Source organism: Haliaeetus leucocephalus, unplaced genomic scaffold (genome assembly GCF_000737465.1).
Source record: "Haliaeetus leucocephalus isolate CR32 unplaced genomic scaffold, Haliaeetus_leucocephalus-4.0 Scaffold167, whole genome shotgun sequence".
Lineage (NCBI taxonomy): Eukaryota > Metazoa > Chordata > Aves > Accipitriformes > Accipitridae > Haliaeetus > Haliaeetus leucocephalus.
This window is the reverse complement of record NW_010972603.1, coordinates 1,409,157-1,431,919: the sequence shown is the minus strand read 5'-3', so window position 1 is coordinate 1,431,919 and position 22,763 is coordinate 1,409,157. Positions and strand designations below refer to the sequence as shown.

The 22,763-nt window shown below is 40.9% G+C and overlaps 1 protein-coding gene across 1 annotated transcript in view; it reads left to right on the top strand.

Moving 5' to 3' along the window:
- EPB41L4A (erythrocyte membrane protein band 4.1 like 4A) overlaps positions 1-22,763 on the top strand; it is a 134,344-nt gene that overhangs the window by 98,078 nt on the left and 13,503 nt on the right. Inside the window, exons 14-18 of the mRNA XM_010563454.1 lie at positions 5,815-5,888; positions 10,054-10,137; positions 12,684-12,797; positions 14,620-14,667; positions 18,759-18,836. Of these exons, the coding sequence (XP_010561756.1) occupies positions 5,815-5,888; positions 10,054-10,137; positions 12,684-12,797; positions 14,620-14,667; positions 18,759-18,836 (398 nt within the window). The remainder of the gene's footprint in view (positions 1-5,814; positions 5,889-10,053; positions 10,138-12,683; positions 12,798-14,619; positions 14,668-18,758; positions 18,837-22,763) is intronic.

The window sequence follows — 22,763 nt, the reverse complement described above, 5'->3', positions numbered from 1 at the left end:
TGGGTTTAGAGTTGGAGTAGATGTCAAGACAATGATAGAAAATATTTACTTTTATGTTTTCAGTAAAAATATTTGTGCTTTAAGAGGGGTTGAAGAAGATACTGTGACCAGCGAGAAACTAGCTTTCTTGTATAAAAGCCACTGCCGTTGACTGATTCCCCTGATAGGGTAGACAAGTTTAGACAGTTTGGCTTTAGCATGGCAGGTTATTTTCCTAGAATCCAGATCATGGTGGTTTAAAATGCAGTAACCTCCCTTTTGTCACTTGCTTAATACGTTTCATATCTCAATTGTTCTAGGGTAAGTGGAAAAATCAGACCAGAAAACTTCAGTGGCTATGCAGTCAATGTTTTTATATTAGTGCATTATTATTTTTTTTGGTGTATGTTTACGTTGGTGTTCAAGTTGGTGTTTAGTTGGAGAAACGTTTTTTGTTTTGTTTTGTAAAGTCTTGCATATGAGATATGCGTAGCTTGTTTCATTTGCTTATTCTCCCCATTTCATTTCAACTGAGAAAGAATTACAGTTGCCTTTTGTTCTGGTTGCAAATCACAAACTCAAACATGGAACAGGACCTCTCATTATTCTGTCTTACCCTCTTAGGGCAAGACTGATAATGTTCAGCTTTCACAACAGTGCATAGGGTGAAAGCGTTCGTTATTCTTTTGGCTGAATGCTGCACAAGAAAAGCTCCTTGGGAACATCCTATCTGGACAAACATGGATGTGACCAGACCTGTTGCTGTGGGTCTGAGTTTATTCAGCAGGGAAAAACACATGGCTTAGGCTTTGTTGTTGTTTGGTAGCTGAGGACTTGATTTGTTCCTGCCTTGCAGACTGAGCAGTTATATAAACTAGTGTAAAGTAAGTGCTGCCATTCTGATTTAAAAGCCAGGTGGAGAATCGGGAGTGGGTATTAAAATTACAGTACTGTCTGTATTATAATAGTCCCTAAGCAATCACAGGCAGTCACAGTCCCTGCCCTTACTAACTTAACATAGTACCACAGACGCCTATCAGTACCCTGCTTCGCCAACCTCTGTCATGGTAGATAGAACTGTTGGTCTTGTGCATTCAAAGTCACGAGTCTTTTCCCAGAAAATTGTGAGATTGGGTTTGAAACTTAAATTTTAGAAAATGAATCTTGGGGTGATTTTATTTATTTACTTATTTATTTACTTTGAGCTTTACATTTTAAAGTTGATTTTAAATCCCAGGTTTTGTAAAAGGATGGATGTGACTGCTTCTGCATTTTGTGCATGTGGTGTTGATACTGAAAAAGCTGGTTGAAGAAACTCTCTAAGACTCGATCTTGGAGTTTTAGAAAGCAGGCATTCTTTATTGCAGCACTGTGTGCAAGGGGGATTGCTCCACCTATCATGCACACCGTCAGGCCTAATTGTGCAGGTTAAGTACATGTTCTACATACATATTCACTAGATGGCCGAGAAATGTTATACATATTCATTAGTTTCCCAGCAAACTATTAGCATATGCAAATGTCCTTTACGCCGGCACATTGAAGGTCTCCAGTGGTCTTCAGGAGTCCTCTCGTGGTCTTCCATAGTCTTCCTCACTTGTCCGCTACTTGACCGTTCTTGGATGATTCTGCACAGTGTGATCTTCTGCACGTTTGATACATCTTATCCTAAAGAATGCTCGTTAGTGCTTCTATTATCTGCGCTTACATTTTCACGTAATTCACATGGATACTTCTAAACTAAGTTACCTAAAAGGGCTAAAGTCCTTATCTTCTTCAGTGGGGGCTCATCCAGGATGGCCCAGAAACTGCAAGGCCATCGAAAAGCAATTTCTCACACATTTTGCAACATACAGCACCCCCCCATCCACCACTGATCAGCAAACCATCGGGCAAAGAAGCAGCAACGCCATTGTACTCAGAAAAACACCCTGCATCAGTGTGAGATGCATAAACCCTTCCAGCTACAGGTTTGGAAACTAGTTTGGAAAATAAACATTATCAGAGAGTAGGCTATGCTAGTGTGGACGTATGGAAGTCCATTCATTTTTATAGGCTCTTAGTAACACACAGTGCAAAGCATGAGCTCATACTGCATGTTTTCCTTTTGATCACACTATCTTCTGCTCTCATTAATAGATTTAAATACAAACACTACTGCCAGATAATGTCAGTAAAATGGCCTTAGTTGATAAGAAGCAGGCATGACAAGCTAATTAGCTTGCCAGGCTCCTGAGGTTTTGGACATTTGAGTTTTTAAAAATGTAATAGTCTATTTAAATTGAATGCATAAATCAGCATCAAGATGGCTCTAAAAGAATCTAAGTGTGTGCATTCACCTTACTGGAAAAGTTCAGTGCAGTGAATGCTGACAGTAACTTATCTGAAAAAGGTAAACAACCAGGAAAACCTGCTACAAGTGAGATGTTCAAGATTTCCAGCTATCTAAGGTATTTTTGAGAGGCCTGTTACCTTGGCATGCAAGAAACAGTGGTATAGATAAGTTATTGCAATGCGTTTACTGTTTGGACAGTTTTTCTGGAGTCTGTTCTTTTATATTAGGGATACTGTATTGTACAGAGGTGTATGTTGGTAGAACAGTACTGTAGTTAGTAAAAGATACACGAGGTGGAATGTACTTAAAGGCAATTATTACAGTTTCTGTAAGCGTGGATAGAAAAATCCTAATTAATTATTTGTACAAAAGAATGGTACAGCAAGAGCTTTTTTTTTTTTTCAAAAAGCAAAGCAAAGGTCCTCATTGTGGGCAGCAGTGGAGTCAAACATGGCTAATCTGAGGTCTTGTCTCAGTAGAAATGTATTTTGTATTTCTGGGTAGATTCTGCCTGTGTGTGATGGTCACTGGTATGTTGTCTTTTCTTTGGTATTTCCTCAACTAAGTACTTGTTAAAATAGTAGAGTGGTAACCAGGGAAGTCAACAATGAGAAGATGCCGCTTCTTTTTTAAGGATTTACTAGTACTGGCTGCTCCAAAAGCTGAGGTGCAGCCTTCGTGCAGGGTGCTGAAGGAATTGCAAAGGCATCACAAACTTTCTGCACTTGGGTGGACTGACTCTGCATCTCATAACCCCCCATTGCCTGACACCCAGAGAGGACTGTGTGTCAGCAGAATGGTAAGGCTATTGCCAAACTTAGCAAAGGATCAGTTCTGGAGGTAGCTATTACTTTTGTAGCACTTGACCCTTGGATCTTTTTCTGGCAGTTGTTTCATTGCTGTGACATGTTTTGGAGCATGAGTTCTTACTGCTTCATCAAGTTATGAGCACTCTGAGGAGCTTAATTGGAAGCTACCTCACTCACACAGTAATATGTGAAGTACTGTAATTATTTCCTTTGTCATAAAAAGTCATATCTTTGCTGATTTCAGTACTTCTGTGGGCCAAGTTACTATAGTGGGTTATTTTATCTTACGTATTTAATGGCCTAGGAAAGGCAAGCTGAATGTATGTGCATGCAAAAAAATATGGTCCAAAACCCTGAGATATCCTTGTAGTTCAACACTTTGACCTACTCCATTTTCATTTCACTACCAGTACCTTCCTTAAAGGTGGGAAATTTCCACTTCCTGTTCTTAGTGCTGTCATCTTTATTTATTTGTGGTTTTTGACCGTAGGTATCCTTCTCTCATTAGAGGTCAGAGGAAGAATTTTTGTAGCAGTCTTTTATGGCCTTAATGAAGATTGGTGATTCTTTTTCTGATCATTTTCTCATCCATATTAATTCAATAAACTTTTTTGTTCAGTAATTCTGTCTTTTTACGAAGCAGGTCATAGTGGCAGTGTAGCTATTGCTTCATTCTTGAAAACAGAAAATAACTATAGGCAGATGTGCAGTGCTTCAGAGAGTCTCGAGGGTTGGTTGTCTCGTATTGTATAAAATAGAGGATTCGTTCAGAATGCCAAAACTTTACTTTCCTTTCTGTCTGTGAATCTGTGCTCATTCTCCATTTCCTTCTTCAGAATATTCCAAATTCTTCCTAGTGCTTATGCTTGCATAAACAACAAAAAGTGCCTTGAAGGAGCAAATACGGTACAAGACAGGACCCAGGCTGCTACCCTCCCTTGCCAGACATTAGTCTGAAATGGGTTGGGGAAAGGAGTAAACTACATCATTAGAAGTGGCAAGGTCAAACATGTAAAGGGCTTGGCTGAATTCCTTGAACAAAGGGACTAATGCTTCTTGAGTCCCTCTGCAGTGTATGAGGCATCTGCAGAAAACAAGCAGATTTAACCTGTATAAGAAGCAATTGATGGCCAGACAAAATGCCTTAGGATATCTCAAGTATTTGTGTTGAAGTAGAGGAGAGTCCAGAGACTCTGTATGGCAAAAGGGTGGTATAGGAAGTTGAGGGAGATTGTGGAGAAGTTCTTCCTCTGTGATTGTGGAGAAGGCTTATAATGCAAAATCTCGCCATGGCTTAATATAAGACATTATATTTTAGTTTTAGCCAGACAAAAAGGCTTTGAGTTTGTACCACTATATTAACAACACTGTGATGCTGTTGCTTGTGCCCAGAGACCATAGTATTTCCTTGTTAGCAGTCTTACAGGGTTCAGTCAATCTGTTTCATTATCTTCAATGAACATGCTCAGAATTCTGTCCAGAGCTGATGTACATCATCAGTGATGTTGCTTTGTTGTTTTACTTAACATCTGTTTCTGGAAGTGGTAACAGTTTTGTAAGAAATGACTGAAATTGCCAGTTAGATGGAAAAAGAATGTGTGAACTGAAGAAGAATTACAGATCAATACTAATAGTACAGCATGGAAACTAAAATCATAGCACCAGTAGGAACAAACCTGTCTTGATGATTAATATATTACTACATACCAAGCTGAACAGAACAGTTCTTTTTTTGTTCATGATACTGAGCTGTATACATCTGTAGAGCATCATCTTATCACTCCATTTTGACATTAACCCAGTTTGAAATATCCAGATTTCCTTGGCCCTCAGTGCTTCTAAATCATAAATACACAAATCTGTTTCTTTGAAGCCTGTTACATGGGGTCTCAAAAAGAGGGGAAAGTGCATGGTCTTCCTGATTCCTCAGGTTCCTTTTCATGGCTCAGCTGGGGACTTAAGTGCCAACAGTTTGAAAAGTGCAAGATCAAAATGGAAAGAGTATTTGGCACAAAACTGGAAACTAGGCAGATAACTTGCAAATATTGGCCGAAAGTTGCTGACTCATTGAAACTGATGCTTAGCTGTCTCTGTCAGAATATCTTTATTGTCTCTATTTACATTATTAGTTTTCTAATCCATTGATTTACAGTTAATATTTTCCTGGCATGGCTTAGGATTTATTAGTGTTGTGTTGCAGTGTGTTGCCACATCAGTTTGAAATGGTTTCTTAGAACAAACATATTCATCTTGCTTTACTATCTAATCTAGTGACTGTTTCAGAGGCCGTAGTTACTGCATTGGAGATTCCCAAGCTTTTTCATACCCTGTATTCTCCTCACACCTTTCTTCTCATTGGTGACTGAGCAGGGAATTCCCTTCTGCTGCCAATTGCATAGTATCCCTTTGAGAACAAAAGCTTCAAACTCCTCTGTCTCATGTGGAAGAGTAATGAATGCCCCTCATGTTAAACTTTCTTGCGATGTGGTATAGCTAGAAATAAGGATAAGATACAAAAATGTGATCCTTATACACCCCTAACAAGTAGAGCGTGCACCAGATGTCTTGTGTATCATTTTATGTCTCATGCTGCACTGTGTTCAGTAGGTGGTTATGCTGAATATGTGTGCAAGCATATGTGCTACAGGACTGTTCTATTTGTGGTTTTGTTTTTTTTTTTCAGGATCTAAGAACATGAGCCAGATTACAGCAAATGGGGAAAATGAAGGAACTACCAAAATTATTGCACCTTCCCCTGTGAAAAGGTACGTGGACCAGCAGTTCCCTTCCAGATTTTAAGAGACTGTATTGCATTGGGTAGAGGAACACATTTAGTAATCATAGTAACAGTTTATCCTGCCCTTAAGTTCAGGACCGTCTGATCGTCTGCTGACAAAGGTCAGAGAGTGTTGCCCAGTAATTCATTTTAACAAACCCTCATCTTCTGATGATCCTGGAACAGGGCTTTGGAAGCCCATGAATCAGGACAAGTTAATGGGAAAGCAAACAGTCTCAGTTTTAAACACAAAAAAACCCAGATAATGACCCAAGGGGCACTGGTCAGGATAGTCTGGTGAAGTCCTGTGTGTCTGTCCCCTGGGAGCTGTGGGCTGGCTAGCAGGGCCCTCCGGGCATGGGTCTCTGCCTCTGCTTGGGATGTGTGGGCAGGGAAGACCTGGGCACGGCCACTCTTCTAGTAGTGCTGTTCATCTTGCAGTCCATTACCTGTTACACTGTTAAATCCAGAACAAAACTTAGGAGTGTTTGTGCCTGATCCTTAGGAACAGTGAACTGCCAGGGCTCCTCTGGACTTGTGTGGTCTGCTGTGTTTAGCTATCAGTGCTGAAGTACGCATTTCTGGTTATTAGGCATAGTTGAGAGACGGAGGTGAGGCTCAAATTCAGAAGGGGATTTATATCCCCAGCCTTACTTTTAGGTGGAATTTGGGTGCCTGAATCAAAAAAGAGTGATTTGACAAAAGAATGAGTCAAAACCTCAGCACCTAACTTTTTTGCTTAGTTGCCTGAATGTCTGTCTCTGCATGCCCAGTGACCCTGACAGGTTTTTTTGAGCTGAGTAACTGGCCTCATCTCTCCATTGAAGCTGTGGGCTTCACATCCTAGGTATCAGGGCTGACCTTGGAAGAAGGGTCTAAAACATTACTGCAAATACTTGTTGGACAGTGTTTCTTATTGCCTAATATTTAGAACAGTTGCCCCAAAAAAGAAGAGCTGAGTTTAACTGCTTCCTCAATTTGAGGGAAGTTGAATCCAATGTTCTAACCCATGGGCTAAAAGAAAGTTTATGATTTTGCCACTTGGTCATGCTGAAGCTAGGTTATTGAGCAGAAAACAATACAAAGGCATATAAATACCTGCAGGGAGGGTGCCAAGAGGACAGAGCCAGGCTCTTGTCAGTGGTGCCCAGTGACAGGACCAGAGGCAGTGGGCACGGACTGAAACACAGGAGGTTTCCCCTGAACATCAGGAAACACTCTCACTGTCCGGGTGACCGAGCTCTGGCACAGGTGGCCCAGGGAAGTTGTAGAATCTCCCTCCGTGGAGATATGCAAAAGCCATCTGGGAATGGTCCTGGGCACCCAGCTCTACGTGATCCTGCTTGAGCAGGGCGTTGGAGCAGATGACATCCAGAAGTCCCTCCTCGCCCCAACCATTCTGTCATTCTGTGACTTGTTAGGAGAGAGGAGTACAAAGCAAGAGGTACCCTTATTCCATAGTGCAGAGGTGATCATATGGGGAAGGGATAGGAGCCCTTCACTACAGCTTGTGCTCCACATGCTCTGTATAAATTTCTAGCAATGAACTGTTAAAAAGAAATGCATGGGCAGGCTGTAGAGCAAGAACCAAAACAAGGGGCTCTCAACATGGCAGCTTCGAGGTTTCTGAGTTTAGTTTCTTATCTGCACAGTTTAAAAGCAATTCACAGGCAGATTCTCACTGAGTCACCGTTTTAAATAGTGTTAGTCACTTCCAGCAAAAAAGTATTGGAAGTTGTTTTTCTTGCATGCTTTCTATTTAGAAATGGATTTGTTTTTCTCTGTGTCTCTCTCTGCACATGTAAAACACCTTTCAAGTCTGCCAGGCAGCACACGTACTTTGTGAAGTGTTTACAGTTTGGTAGTTTACTCGATCCTATGTAATTCTTGCATTAATTGTCAGTCATGCTTGCAAAGCATCTTTCAGCAGCTCTTAGGAGCTGAGTTTTCGTAGTTCTAACATCTCATGCACTGTTGAGATATGTAGTTGGTCACTTCTGTGTAAGTGGTATAAATTCAAGGTAAACTATAAAACCCCCCAACAACAGTTAATCTCACATGAATTTCAGATACTTTGAATGATCTCAGTCCCTTTTGCAACTGCATTCCTGGAGATAATACTAGTATCTGAAGAGCTGCCGTGCTCTAGCTCTCTAGCTGTAAGTGTGTGTTTGCTCTGAGTGAATAATGCCCTAGGAATCTAATGCAGTGAATTCACCTCCCAGGATAATTTTTCTCTCTCTTATTTAAGATTTGAGAACACTATTCACATTTCTTTTAAGACCAACTTCAGTCTAAGTATTGGTAGTTTATGCTGGGTGAAAACAATTGCTTTTTGCAATACAGGACTGAAACATATTTACCTGAGTTACTTGCTTAGTCTGTAGTAAGCACATATTTTTAAGTCTGGGAATAGATTGTATACACATGAGTCAGTAATGAATGGGTGCAGTATTAAGAAAATGATTCACCTGATAAAGTGTAATTTAATTTCTTTTCCTGCTGACTTACTGTAGCTTTGCATTTTGTTCACTATGTGAGAATTAAATGATTAACTCAGTGACCTGTAGTAACCAAAGGCTGAGGTTAAAAGTGGATTAGTGAGTTAAGTAGCCACAATTCCTTCATAAAGCCAAGTCTGTCACCTCCTGCTCTCGGCAAGGAACTCTGGCTTATGTCCTCCTCTCTGTAAGCATCTGTAAAGCTTTTCTTTTCTGCTTAAGTTACACTTTGGAAAGATATGTTGTGGGTTGCTGTCAGTAATACTTCTTGAAGAGCTTAGTGGAAATCAATATGGCTATGTAGTTCTGTATCAGGTGACCTGCTTGTTCATGTAGAAAGCAAGCTCTAGAGATGATGATGCAGGAAAAGCATGACTAGCCATTGGTGAGAAGATGGGTGCAAAAGCACGCATCAGCTGGAGGCCACCTTCCAGCACTTGGAGTTGCAGTGTGCAGGCTATCTAGGTGCATTAATAGGTTGGAAGTTGTAAAACCTGACACTGTGAGAATGGTAGGAATAAAGGAAGAATTGGAGCATCCTGCTGGTTTTCCCCTCATCTCCCCTGGGTACGATAGGAGACTGGTTACAAACACTTGACACATCTTTTAAGCCAGATGACTATCTATCATCTTGACTGTCTTGGTACTTTACCTTGCAGCAGTCAGTGAAGACAGATCTTTCACATTGTCAGATCTATGCTCAGTGTCTAGCAAAAAGAAAACATAAGGAGTTACTGGGGAAGGAATGAGAAGAATATGCTACTCTGTGAACCTGTGGTCTGTCATGTTTTGAATAGTTGTCACCCCTGCCTTTGTTGCTCCCATCTTAAAGAAGGTACTGTAGACCTGGAAAAATTGTAGAGAAATATGATAAGGATATTCAGAGGTATGTGGTGACTCCTATACTGGGAAAGATTAAATAGTCTGTGATTCTTTCACTTGGAAAAGAGATGAGACAGTTGTTAAAAATGTATTAAAAAAATAAACTATGGGCTGGAGTTTGTGATTAGGGAACCATCATTCATAGGGCTTTTTTTCTTTCTCTAAACACAGAACTAGTCAGGAATAAAGGATGGAAGTTTTGAACCAGGTGGAAGTTTTGAAATAAAATTAAATAATTGTTTGTGCCATAGTTAAATACCGGAGCATACTGCTACCAGGCACTATTTATGCCAAAAATTCAAAAATGTTCAGGAGGTGTTTAAGTAAATCCATGGAAGAAAGTTCCATCAAGAGCTATGTAGAATAAAAAGCAGATAAAGCCTCTGGTTCAATAATCTGTTAACTGCATGTTGTGGAAGACTGTGAGAGCATATTGTATATTTTCCCTTTTGTTAGATTTTTTGCCTAAGCATCTGTTCTTGTTTATTCTGAGACAAGATTGACGTTTTTTCTGACTCAGTGCCACTGTAATTATGAGCTTGTAGAGCTGATTTTCAGGTCTTCCCCCCCCTTCAACCTCTCTTTCTAGGAGAGGTTCTTCAACGAAGCAGCTGTTTGCCCTTTCACATAGCAGGCAAATAGTTATATGCCAGTGTGGGTCTCTGTAATGACTGTATGCCTTTAAGATTAATTTTTAAGAGATCAGGGGGAGAAAACATGTGATCTGTACACTATGGGTTTAAAAAAATATATATCTGTACTTCTATTTAGCTTTAAAAAGATGAAAAATGAAAACAATCCAGAAACCCAAAGAAGTAAAACAAGTGCACCATGGGAGGAAAATGGCCCACAGAGGTAAGGCGGGGCATGATGTCTTAGGTATTGTGCAATGGTAAATATCATGCCATGGCAATAGGTTGAATGATATTGATAGAACATATTAATGTATTAACAGGGCCACAATAAATCTGTATTGCATATAAGAGGATAGGTCCTGTCATGGATAACTAATGAGTTAAAAATTAGGAAAGTAAGTGTAGGAGAAAGTGGTCAGTGGATGACAGTCACCAGTGGCTTTCTACAGAGATCTGTTCCTAGACTTCTGCTATTGAGTGTATTTGTCAAAGACCTGGAAAAGGGGCGATAAAGTTTGATGGTGGGACAGAATTGTTTAGGATAGTGAAAGTTGTCTGTGAAGGGTGGCGGAAAGATCCCTAAAGTATGAGTGACGAGTCACTAGATGGTGGATGATGGCGAGTAAGTGTAAAGAGGGGCACACGGGGGCCAAAAAAATAACCCTAGATTTCTGAGTAAAATGAGGTGTTGTGGAGTTATGATGGATAACTTTGTGAAAACATCAACTATGTAGCAGTCAGAGAAACAATTAGCAATTATTAGGAAAGCAAGAGAATAGCATTATGCCATGACATAAATTTGTGGAGCACATATTTGCTCCATGAATTGTGAGTGCAGTTCTGTTGTCCTTATCCTGGCAAAAGAAAAAGGCTTCGAGAGGGGCAGCAAGGGTAGTGAAAGGTGTGCATGGCTGTGCAGGAAATCTGTACAAGGAGGAATGGCAAAGGCCAGGCAGGACTCTTCCTTCAGTCTGGAAAAGGGATAATTTCAGGGGGTGTGGTTTAGAAAATCATTAGTAGTACAGAGAAAGGAGAAAGAGATCAGGATTTTATTTTTCCAGCATAAGAACTTGGAATCTTCAGATGAAGCTATTAGAGGTGGTTTAAAAGCTTTGAGAAAGGCAGTGAGTAGTAGCTTGCCGTGAGTAGGAGACCTGTGGTCCTTCTTTACAAGGGGTGCTGGAAGTTAGTGGATTCCTGGGAGAAGCTGGGTAAATCATGGAAGAGAAATCCCCAAGGGCTTCTGAACCCAGAGGTATAGCAGCTGGCTCAGGAAGTCCCCTGGACCAGGAATAGTGGGGGACCGAGAGAGTACTGGGAAGCTGTCATACGTATTCAACTTTTTGCTTCCTGTAGATGGTTGCTTACGGCCACTGTTGGAAACAGGCCACTGAACTAGACAGCACATTAAGTATAATCCAATACAGTCCTGCCTTTATGTGATGCTTCAGACCTATACATGGTGTGTCTTTTGGGGTGCCATGATGATTTACCCTGTGTGCTCCTGTAAGCAGCAAGAGTTTTCAGAGTAAGGACAAGGCAGTGTGCAAATATTCTTTTGCTAGGATAGATGTTTATTTGTGATTTTTAAAGTAGTGTCAGCTTGTCACATTATGGTTCCAGTGTTAAAATTGCTGTCAGGACAGCAGGAAGTTTGATCCCCCAGGAGACAAAAAATGGTAGAATTGAGTTTTTGCAAGTCCATCTGTTCTAAAGGACTGCACAGTTTTAGACACATAAGCAGGCTGTATGCTGCACAGAGGCTTTGACAGCTTATCATAATAATTCTCATTGAGATGAACTGTGGCAACTTTTCAGCTGTGCAGAGTAGTGCCGTAATCACCAGTCTGCATAAGCAGGTGGAGAAGAATGTGTCCAATTTGAAGGCCAGAGGGTTTTAGGAAAGCAGAAAGGAATACCTCAACTGGAATTTGGTGAGAATATTGTATTTTCCACATAGTTGTTGTGAAAAGGGCTAAGTGATGTTAGACAAAAATGTGTGCTTGAGTTTAGCATCCTTCCTCTAAAACGTTGTGGAACATCAGTAGACCTCCTTAAGAGTGATATGTACTCCATCGCAGGCTCTGTTACACTGTTGGAAGAGGTCCTTGCACTTCTGTAGGAAGGTGTCACAAGATAATCCATACAGGCATTTGATAATCTACATCTAACTCAATAACAACCTAACCCACTGGGTTGTGTCCAGGCTTAAGTACATAACCTGAATCTTGAAATACGTCCACACCATTGGCAGGGGGTTGTGTGGATAAACAGCGGAGAGCTGGAGCTAAAATTGTTTCAGTGTCCTAAGCACTAGCTCTGTGATGAAGATGTGTGTCTTGAGAGGAGCACTGTTTTCATACTCACATCTGTGGAAAACATAAAGAATAGAGGTGCATTTGAATGCCTAGCTCTGGGTTGGATAACTCAGGGGTTATTCTGTGCTGGATAAAGTGCAGAAATTTTATTACGTTAAAAGAATAGGTATATACTTGGTTCTGCATTTTGAAAGCTTAGAGCTCTTAGACTAAGAGGTCTCTCTCCTACATTTTCAAGGTTCAGTGTAAAATATTTATTGTTGGAAAGCAGTACCATCTGTATTTACATAGCATGTGCACACACACACATATGTACATTTATAGCTGAATATGTATATAAGTGTGTGCATGTAAGCATTCTGATTTTTCTAAGCTGAATCTCAGTTAGCTGGCCTAACTTTCTTGGAAGTTTTAAAGCTGACTGTTTGCCATTCTTTTTTAACCCTAGTGGGCTGTATAATTCTGCCAGTGACCGCAATAAATCACCAAAGTTTCCTTACTCTCGACGACGGAACCCATCAGGTGGCAGCGAGAATGAGTCTGGGCAGCCAGTCCGGAGGAGGTAAGAGCCCTGGGGTTTACTGTTAGCTTCTCACAGTAGAAAGCTTGAGGTCCTACAAGCTCTGTGTTCAGTAAAGGCTCTTGGAGACACAGCTGGGTCCTGGGAAAAGGGGTACTCTAGGGGTCAGTTGTTAGTCCAAAAAAATCCTGAGGAAGAATATCAGATCTGCTTTTGGAAAGGAAGCTTTGGTCAGGCTTTTTGCTTTTGTGCAGTTCTGGGTACTGGGAAAATGATGTTAAAAATAGGAGAAATTGCATTATTGGCAGGTGCAAGATCCTTTCAGTTGCTGCAGCTATTTTTCCCTGGTGAAGGGAAGGATTGATGGATGTTGCTTGCTTGACAATGAGCTTCTAATACAGAGCAGTATTTTGTTTTAAATACAATGCTTTGCTTTAAGTGCAACAAAGATTAAATGAATGAGCCATAAAGCTGTCTTCAACAGTCCCATGTGTGAATTACTTTACATTGGAGGAGATGCCAGCAAAAATATACAGCTATGAGATACTTAATGTTTTTTTTAATGGGTACGTGCTGAATTAAGTAACTTAGAGAAGTAAAATTAAATGGATGGAGATTCTGTGCTGTGTGTCCTGGAGTATGTCCAAAATGCAAATTGCAGGGACAGTTCAGAAGTCATACAGTTTTGAGAGACAATGTGTTACCTGGAATGATTTGTCCTACTGAGAAGCTGCTTTCATCACTGAGGTACCTGGTGCTGTGATCTGTTCTGAAGTATAGGCAAGCATAGCTACTGTGCCATATTCATTGCAGTCTTGAAGGACTGCTTTACGAGCCAGTACCTGGGAGTTACATCTGCTTCTGACATCTCTGAACTACCTGTTTGGCTTTCAAAGCCAGGGTTTGCAAAGGGGTCACTGACAACATAGGTAGATCTATGAGGAAACCTAGTTCGATGAGGAGCTTTTATACTTGTCAGGTTTTGGAGCTGCTCCAGACCTTTTATCTGCCATTAGCTGTTTAGAACAGGAGTGAAGAAACTCACCCATGGTGAATGCTTAGTGACCTCATGCCTGAGTTAAAGTAAATCAGTGTAGCTCTCTCTTAAGTCCATAGAGTTATGTTGATTTGCCTGGATGGATAGAGCCCTTGTAAGTGTTAATAGCAGTGTTTTTCGTGAATGGGTTTTCTGATTCATTGCTAGCTTAGTTGTCAGAAGGACTTGTTGGGCTTTGTAAAAACAAAGGAATAGAGATGTGCAGTGCCAAACTGTCTTGTACCAAGAAAAGAACAGTGTTTGTGCACTATGCAGCAGGAAATTTTTTAAGATGCAAAGTGTTTATCATCTGGGATTTGCATTTGGCTGATCTACTCAGTGGACAGGTGGTCATGCCAATAGCAAGTTTTCTCTAGGGCCACCACACCAACAGAATGTTCTTAAAGGTCTTATCTCTTATGTGAGACTGTGAAGACTGACAATAGTAGGTAAATTCTAACCTAATTATGTCTTCCTGAATCTTGGTAATAGCTGTGTTGTTTATGTACTCTTTACTGGAATTAAGAGGAAGACATCAGGCTTTGCTATGCTGGAAACAGCAGGAAACTCTAAAGGCCGGCACACTATGCTTAACCTTGCAAGTCAGGGGTTTGCAATGAGAGCTTGAATGGGATCATGCCTTTACAACTTTTTGTAGAGGTGTCCTGAAAAGTTTAAAATAAGCATGTGCCCTTTTTTCTCTGCCTTAAATCATGCTGAAAAAAAACCTTTGTAAAGTTGTGGTTGGGTTTTTTTTTAAAGATGGGAGTTGGGTATTTGTGTTAAGTGACCTGATAGTATTTCAGTAAAACTTCCTTAATGTCACAGGAAAAATCAAAACAGTGGCGAAGATTCAGATTTAAAGCAGAGGAGAAGGTAAATACATAATCTATAGCAGTCATGAAATGATAGTGAAGGTACTGATCATATTTTAGTTTACTGCATTTCCTCCCTTCCTTCCTTCTCCCCCATCTTTTTATATGTTTACAAGGCTTGTTGTGTCCACCCATTTAATTTTTTCTTTCCTATCTTAATTTTGCTAAAATGCTCTGTAGCGTAGCCTTGTCACAGCACAGATTCCTACAAGCTGCCTTGCACATTGTTACTACACCATGCTAGAAACAGTTTGTGGAACTTTACTAAAGGCTTGTCTGCAACTTGAAAGTCAGTTACAGAAGTTTTAGCTTTTGGATTTTGCATCTGCAGATTTTGTTTTGAGCTCTCCAGCCTCCCAGTCCACTTTTAATTAATCTTTTTGAAAGCAAGTGTACTATCGTTTGAGATTGATTGTCCTGCAAAAGGTAGGTGAAGAGGCATATGCAACTTCTTACGGTCTTCTCACTGTCTTGTACATTTTTTGCTGAATTTTTTCTTAAGCTTCTTCTTTTTTTCCTGTGCAGTCTTGACTAGTTGTCACATTTCCAAATAAAATGCTGGTGTGAATTCCACTGTGCCCTTCAACAACTTCAGCTTTTGACAGATTTTTGCATCTGGAGTTGTCTAGTGCCACATCTGCCTGTCATGACTCTGTGTTGTGCTTCTCCTCGCTCTTGTGCTCCTGTCCTGGCTGCTGGAAAAAGGAGATAGTGCAGTGCATTTTGATGTCAGTGTTTCCTGAAGCTTGGGAAGGAGAGGAGGCACTCCCAGGATCTGACTCACTGCTGCAGCAAGGGAAAGGAGCTCTGGCAGAGATGCAAACATCTCGGGGACAATCACAGGAAGTCAGGGAAAGTGCTCACATACTTTGCACCTATTATGAGATAACATTATTTTTTTGAAGGATGTTACCATTACAAGCCGCCAGTGATTATCCTGTGGTACAAGTCCAGCACATAAAGCTGAAAGGATTTAGTTAGGCATCTCAGGTGGAAAACCCCAGTTCTCAGAAGGGACCTCTTCCCAAAGGCTGTGCCTGCTGTATTACATTGCAAATGTACAGGTTTGGTATTGTATATTGGAATAGACCTTCTCTACTTCCTCACAATTTGGCTACTCTCCCCTCGTTTTAATCAGAAAAGGGCTGCACCAGAATATGAGCCTTCTCTGTCAACTGTTTCTCTGAAATACCAAATCCTGCAACCCACCCCATGCCCCAAGCCCCCTCCTGGACTGTATTTGTTCTGTGTCTCTTGCCGAACTGACTATGCCTTCTTTCTTGCTCCTTGTGTCAGACCATATAGATATACCACCTGCAAAATAACAAATATATTGCATGACCAAGAAAACATGAGAAAAAAGGATGAAGGGTGCTTTGTAATTGTCAGAGATCAGGATGATCTCATGTGTTCTTGTACCTGACTTAGGAAACTACCTTTGTTTCCATTTTTGGTATTTTATTCAGTTCAGTAAAAGCTGATGTTTAATATTCAGTGAAAGGTAATATTCTGACAGCCAGCATGAGCAGCTGCCACTCAGCTGACAGCTCAGCAGCCCTTCTGTCTCACCACAAGTGCTTTCCTGACAGGGAACACAAGGTAATTTGATGTGCAGTATCCAAAAGGTGGATCAGATTTCCATTCCTGAAAAGCTAGAGAAAGGCTTATCTTGAATTTGAGCAAATAGGATGTTTTATTTTGCACTTCTGCCATGGTGTGATTTTTGCTGCCTTGATACCTTATGGGATAAATTGCTTAAATCAGAGTAAGAAAATACTTGGAAGTGCTGAGAAATGTAGAACAGTCACGCGGATGACCTGCAAGTGTGAAAGAACAGTGTTGCTCAGATGACCTAGTAATGTTGAGATTCAAGATTTGTGGAACATTTATTAAACATCTGATAAGATTTGGGGGGAAAAAAGGTACACTTTTGGGCATGTAAGCTCTGCTGCAGTTTTAGGGCATTTATTGCTCTGAACTCTCTGAATGTGCTTGAGCCAATCTTTTGGACACTGTCTTTTAATCTTCCTTCAGGGTTACATTTTTCTGTAGTAACATACATCTTTCTTATCCCCACTTTCAGCTTCACTCAGAAATGTGTATTTTTACCTGGGAAACTGGCTATCCTGAGTCTCTCAGTGGCTTTAAATTATGAGCCATAAAGTTTGGGGATAGGGAGATGTTTCTGCTTCTCCTCTGGGGAAATTTAACTTTTTCAAGCCTATTTGCTTCAGACAAGCTGGGTTGGACTGATTTTCCTCAGCTTTAGTTGTCCTGTTATTCTAAAACATTTCTGTTTGAATGGCAGCTATTTGAGTTAATGATTTCTGAGTTCAGGAGAGGGGGGAGACCAGACTCCATAGACTGAGGCATTTAATGACACAGCAATTTGATAAAACCAACCCTAATTCACTGGTATTATGGGCAAACTCATGAGACTCTCAGCTGTGTCAGAAGGACATCTATAACAGTGTCCTAGTTTCAGAGACAGAGGGTAGAGTGATGTGTCCCTGACCAGATGGGACACTCAGGAAAGGTCCATGCCACAGGTAGTTCAGTAAGAAGTCTCTCTCATCTTCTCTCATCCTGTTTGGGCTCTTCTCCCTAAACTGTTAGGACATGCAGTGAGCAGGTACTTGTCAATAGCCTCCAACCTTGTCATGAATTGCTTCCCCTTACCTGTTATCTACACCTAATAAACTGCCTTCACTCCTCAGCTTGTCTAAGGTTTAGTTTAACAAGTCTGTTCTCTTATGAAAGTGGCTTATCAAAGAGCAAAAGAAAAGCCAGGAGGCACAAGAAAGTATGTGTGTCTGTCAGCAGCATCAGGAGTTATCCCCTTACATCTCCTGTTGCATGCCCAGAGACCTCAGAAGAAAATGTCTGTTTTCCATTGCAGCAAAACCATCACCGATTCTAACTCCTGATATCCTGAATCCTTCTAGGCCAGCTCAGGTTAATATTGCTCAACTTTCCCCATTAATCGGCTGAGCCATCAGTGTCACAGAGAAACATGTGTTTCTTTGGAGGCATTCAGAGACCATCATCACACTAAAGAATGGTCCAAACCAGGTTTTGGTGAGAGCGCCATTTTTTAGGACCTAGCCCAGCAGTACCGTAACAGAGTCCTGGTTTCTAGGAACAGAGCCCTGACAGCTGGTCTGTCTGCTTCAAAATGTTGATCAGTGGCAATCAAGGATTTAAGGGTCTCAGACAGTATGGCCAAGTACTTCTCTCTACTGAGAGGACTTTGCCTGTAGGTAGGCAGATGCCCATTTTCTTTCTGAAGTTCAGCATCAGCTGTTCCACCAGTCTTTTTCAGTAATAAATAATCAGACCCATAAACGTCACCTTACCATTTGAACCTTTGCAGTCAGAGGTGATACAGAAGTAACAGCTTTATTTATTTTTCCTCATGTGATGCACCATCTTTGTAGCTGTGCATCAGGTCGTCCCAAAGCTGTGCTGATACACACACCTGCCAATGTGTGCACTTCAGCCTTTCTGTATTTATAAAGATCAGCAGAATCATAATGTTCAGTGGTGTTTCTTCCATACTGCCTGACACTTGAAAAATGATACGAACTTACTAGAAGCCAGATGGAAGTTAAGGTGAATAGAAGAAGACAGATCTGATGAGCATTTTGTTTTGCCTGCAAAACCAGAATTACTGTATGGTTTCTGTTGGGTGTCCCACAATACGGAAGAAGAAGAGAGCCAGAACACATGCAGTTCAAAGATAAAACATTTCACACCTGAAATAAACATTTCACTGTGGCATATACACAAAGAATGCTGAGAGATAAAATAAAATAAAACAAACAAACAAAAATGCAGTGCAATGATTCAAAAGGAAAATAGCACTCACCTGACATTGCACCCTGGGTGCACTACTTTCGAAGCAGTAACTCCTAATCAATCAATGAGAAAAAGATAGTATGACTTTCAGGTGTAGACAAGCTCTCTAGAGTCTTTTAATTCTGATTTTCCTAGTAATGTCTTTCCAGTGTTGTTCATTCCTTGTTTAGTACTTCAGTACCTTTGATGTCAGTACATAAATTCATCTTGAGATGTTGCTTTTCTCCTCTCCAGATCACGGTCTCGCTGTAACACCAGCAGTGGCAGTGAATCAGAAAATTCCAACAGAGAGCATCGGAAGAAGAGAAACAGGTGACCGTTACATATTTCAGACATAGAGACATGAACACAAACAAATGGAGATGGACTGAGATAGGCTTAGTAAGAAGGAGTCTAACATGTTTTAAATGTATGCAGTCCTCCTGAGGCAGCTTAAGGTCCTTTTTTTAATAAAAAGAGAGATAATTGCCAAAACACATATACATTGTAGGTGTATGCAATGAATACATACCCCTCTGTTGCTTGTGAAGAATTCATTAATGAACTGCAAAAACAAATATGGGGCACATTTACAGAAGACTTGCAGTATTAATGCAAATAAAGTGAATAATGTTGATGACAGGATATTCACAGCATATACTTCAATATCTCAAAAATTTCAAGTGTAGAATTTTAGCAGAAAATAAGGTTTTGAGGAGAATATTAAAAATATTTTAATGGATCTGAAACTCCATGTTGTTTTTAAATGCATGCATTTAATTGTATAAATATTTTTATTTTCCAAAATGTAAACTGTGGTCCTAAACCCAAAATGTGTACAGCATCAGCTTTTAATAGGACAACAGTAGTTAATATCAAGTGATGCTAACAAGTTTTGGTTTTCATATTCTATTTTTCTTGTTGCTGATATGAAAAAGTTAGTATAACAACTGATTTATTGAAGCAAAAACTTTCCTTTAAAGCTGCAACTTTTGTGTTGCACTTGAGATAACAGCATTTGAGACTTATTTATGAAAATGTATTTTTAAAAAGTGCATAGAATTTCTTTATATTGAATGAACAGAGCATAAGAGAAATGTCACTGGACAAAAGAGGAATTGTTTAAGGCAAATTTTCTAAGAAGCTGTCTGCACAAGCTGCCATAGTTTCTTGTTGTCTCACATGCAGTACTATGAGTGATAAATGATTTTCAGGTATTTGGAAGCTCTTAGAAATAATTATATGCTAGATAGTGCTGCAGAAGTGTGCAGTATAATAATATTTTAAGGATGACTTGCAGTAGTTAAAGAGATGCTAAAAAATCATTGTGACATTCACATGGGCTGGTACGAAGCATGTCTGAGCCATGAGATTTCTTTGGAGTTTACTTAAATTAGAGCACAGTCTTGTGAGATACTCGGCTAACAATAACCTAGTGTGCATGGAAGATTTGTTTTCCAGGTGAGCTCTGAAGTTTGAATGAAATGCTGAGTATAGTTTCAGTGATCAGTAGGTAAATAGTATTTTGTGTCGCTTTCTCTTAGAACACTCTTGCCAGGTTTTTTCTCCTGTGAAGCGTCTTGTTCAGCGAGCTCCACAAGCAAGTGAAGGAAATTAGAGACTGACCACAAGAATGTTTTTAAGAGCTTCTTGCAATATAAAGATTGAATTGTAAGAAGGATTAAGTACAGCTTATCATTTTCTGAAGAATAAAAGGGCCTTTACCAAACCTTCCTCACCTCATGGAAAAGTGCTTAAAATTAAAAAGAAAAAAAAAATCAATTTGTGTGGATTGTTTTTATATTTTTCACATTTTCAGAAATGTAAGTTACATGAAAAATGTTAATGTTGCAGCATCTTTTAGTCTTACGTGGTCACCTGAAATCAGACCAGATAAAAATTCATTATCAGTGCTAAAGTAAGCAAGTACTAAATAAGCTGGAGATCTGAGACTTGTTCCTTGTCATCAGGTGCAGGAAAACCACCACTCATAATGAATTTCTACATTTTGTTAGCAGCCACAGCAGGAATATAATAAGCTGAAAAGGCACAGGTGCTGAATAGCTTTCCTGTTAGCAGAGGTGAGCCAGTCCTAACAGGGTTGAATAGGACAATATATAATGAGGCTTGCAACTGCCATTACTCAAGTTTTACCTGTTGCATAGATTAATACTAAGTTATTTCTCAGTACAATAATCAGGTCCCTGGCACAAGCAGACACAAAGTTGTATTGTTTTATTGGAAGAAAATGACAGAGTACTCAACATAACCCAAAAGAATCTGCTTCTGATCATAGAAGAGTAGAATATATTGTTCACGTGAGATCACTGTGAACTATTTATCAGATGAAAACAAATTATCAAAGAAAAACGGAAATGCAGGTGAGAACTTCTGAAGGTACAACACTGGAAAAAGATTAGGGAGAAACTTTACTGGATCTCCATCAGTTTTTGAGGTTTCACTCCATCATATGTGTAATTGCGGAAGAAACTATGTTGAGCACATTTCAATCATAGAAGAAACGTATTTTCTTTTTTTAATGCTGTGGTCAAAATTTATTTTGTGGATAAAAATACATTAAACTAGTAGACAGTGTGTAGTGGAGCATAGTTTTCTTCTTCACTACACTTAGAAGATCCATCTAATTAGAATCACAGAATGACTGAATGGTTGAGGTTGTCAGGGACCTCTGGATGTCATCTGGTCCAACCTCCCTGCTCAAGCAGGGCCACCTACAGCTGGGTGCCCAGGACCATTCCCATACGACTTTTGAGGATGGAGATTGCACCACCTCCCTGGGCAACCTGTGCCAGCGCTCGGTCACCCTGACAGTGAGAGTGTTTCCTGATGTTCAGGGGGAACCTCCTATGTTTCAGCCTGTGCCCATTGCCTCTGGTCCTGTCACTGGGCACCACTGACAAGAGCCTGGCTCTGTCCTCTTGGCACCCTCCCTGCAGGTATTTATATACATTGATGAGATCCATCCCGATCCTTGTCTTCTCCAGGCTGAACAGTGCCAGCTCTCTCAGCCTGTCCTCATAGGAGAGGTGCTTCAGTTGTTTCATCATCTTGCTGGCCCTTCATGGGATTCTATCCAGTGTGTCTATGTCTCTCTTGTACTGGGGAGCCCAGCAGCAGACAAAGCACTCCAGGTGTGGCCTCACCAGCGCTGAGCAGAGGGAACAGATCATCACCCTCGACCTGCTGGCAACACTTCTTTTAATAGCCCAGGATACAATTAGCCTTCTTTGCTGCAAGGACACATTGCTGGTGTGCGTTCAACTTGGTGTCCACCAGGACCCCCAGGTCCTGTTCTGCCAAGCTGCTTTGCAGCTGGGTGTCCCCCAGCATGTACTGGTGCCTGGGGTTGTTCCTCCCCAGGTGCAGGACTTCGTGCTTCCCCTTGTTGAACTGCGTGAGGTTCCTGTTGGCCCATTTCTCCATCCTGTTCCAGGTCCCTCTGGACAGCAGCGGGACCCTCTGGTGTATCGGCCCCTCCTCCCAGTTTGGTGTCACCTGCAGACTGGCTGAGGGTGCACTCTGCCCCATCATCCAGCTCACTAATGAAGCTGTTAAACAGGATTGGACCCAATATTGACCCCTGGGGTACACCACTAGTTACTGGTCTCCCACCAGACTTTGTGTCACTGATCACCATCCTCTGAGTCTGGCTGTTCAGCTAGTTTTCAATGCAACTGACTGTTCATCCAGCCCATACTTCAAGAGCTTCTCTATGAGGATCTTGTGGGGAGACATCATCGAAGGGCTTCCTGAAGTCCAGGTAGACAATATTCACTGATCTCCCCTCATCTACCAGTCCAGTCATTTTGTTGTAGAAGTTTCTCAGGTTGGTAAAGCATGACTTCCCCTTGGTGAATCCATGCTGACTACTCCTGGTAACTTTCTTGCCCTTCATGTCCCTGGAAATGGTTTCCAGGATTAGCAGCTCCATCACCTTTCTGGAGATCGAGGTAAGACTGACCAACCTGTAGTTCCCCGAGTGCTCCTTCTTGCCCTTCTTGAAGACATGAGTGACATTTGCTTTCCTCTAGTCTTTGGGCATTTCTGCCAATCACCGTGATCATTCAGAGATCATTGAGAGAGGCCTTGGAATGACATCAACCAGCTCTCTCTGCACCTGTGGGCCCATGGACTTCTGTATGCCCAGTTTGCTTAAGTCTTCCCTGGCCTGATCCTTTTCCATGAAGGTTATGTCTTCCCTGCTCCAGCCTTTCCTCCTGGTCTGTAGAGCCTGGGATT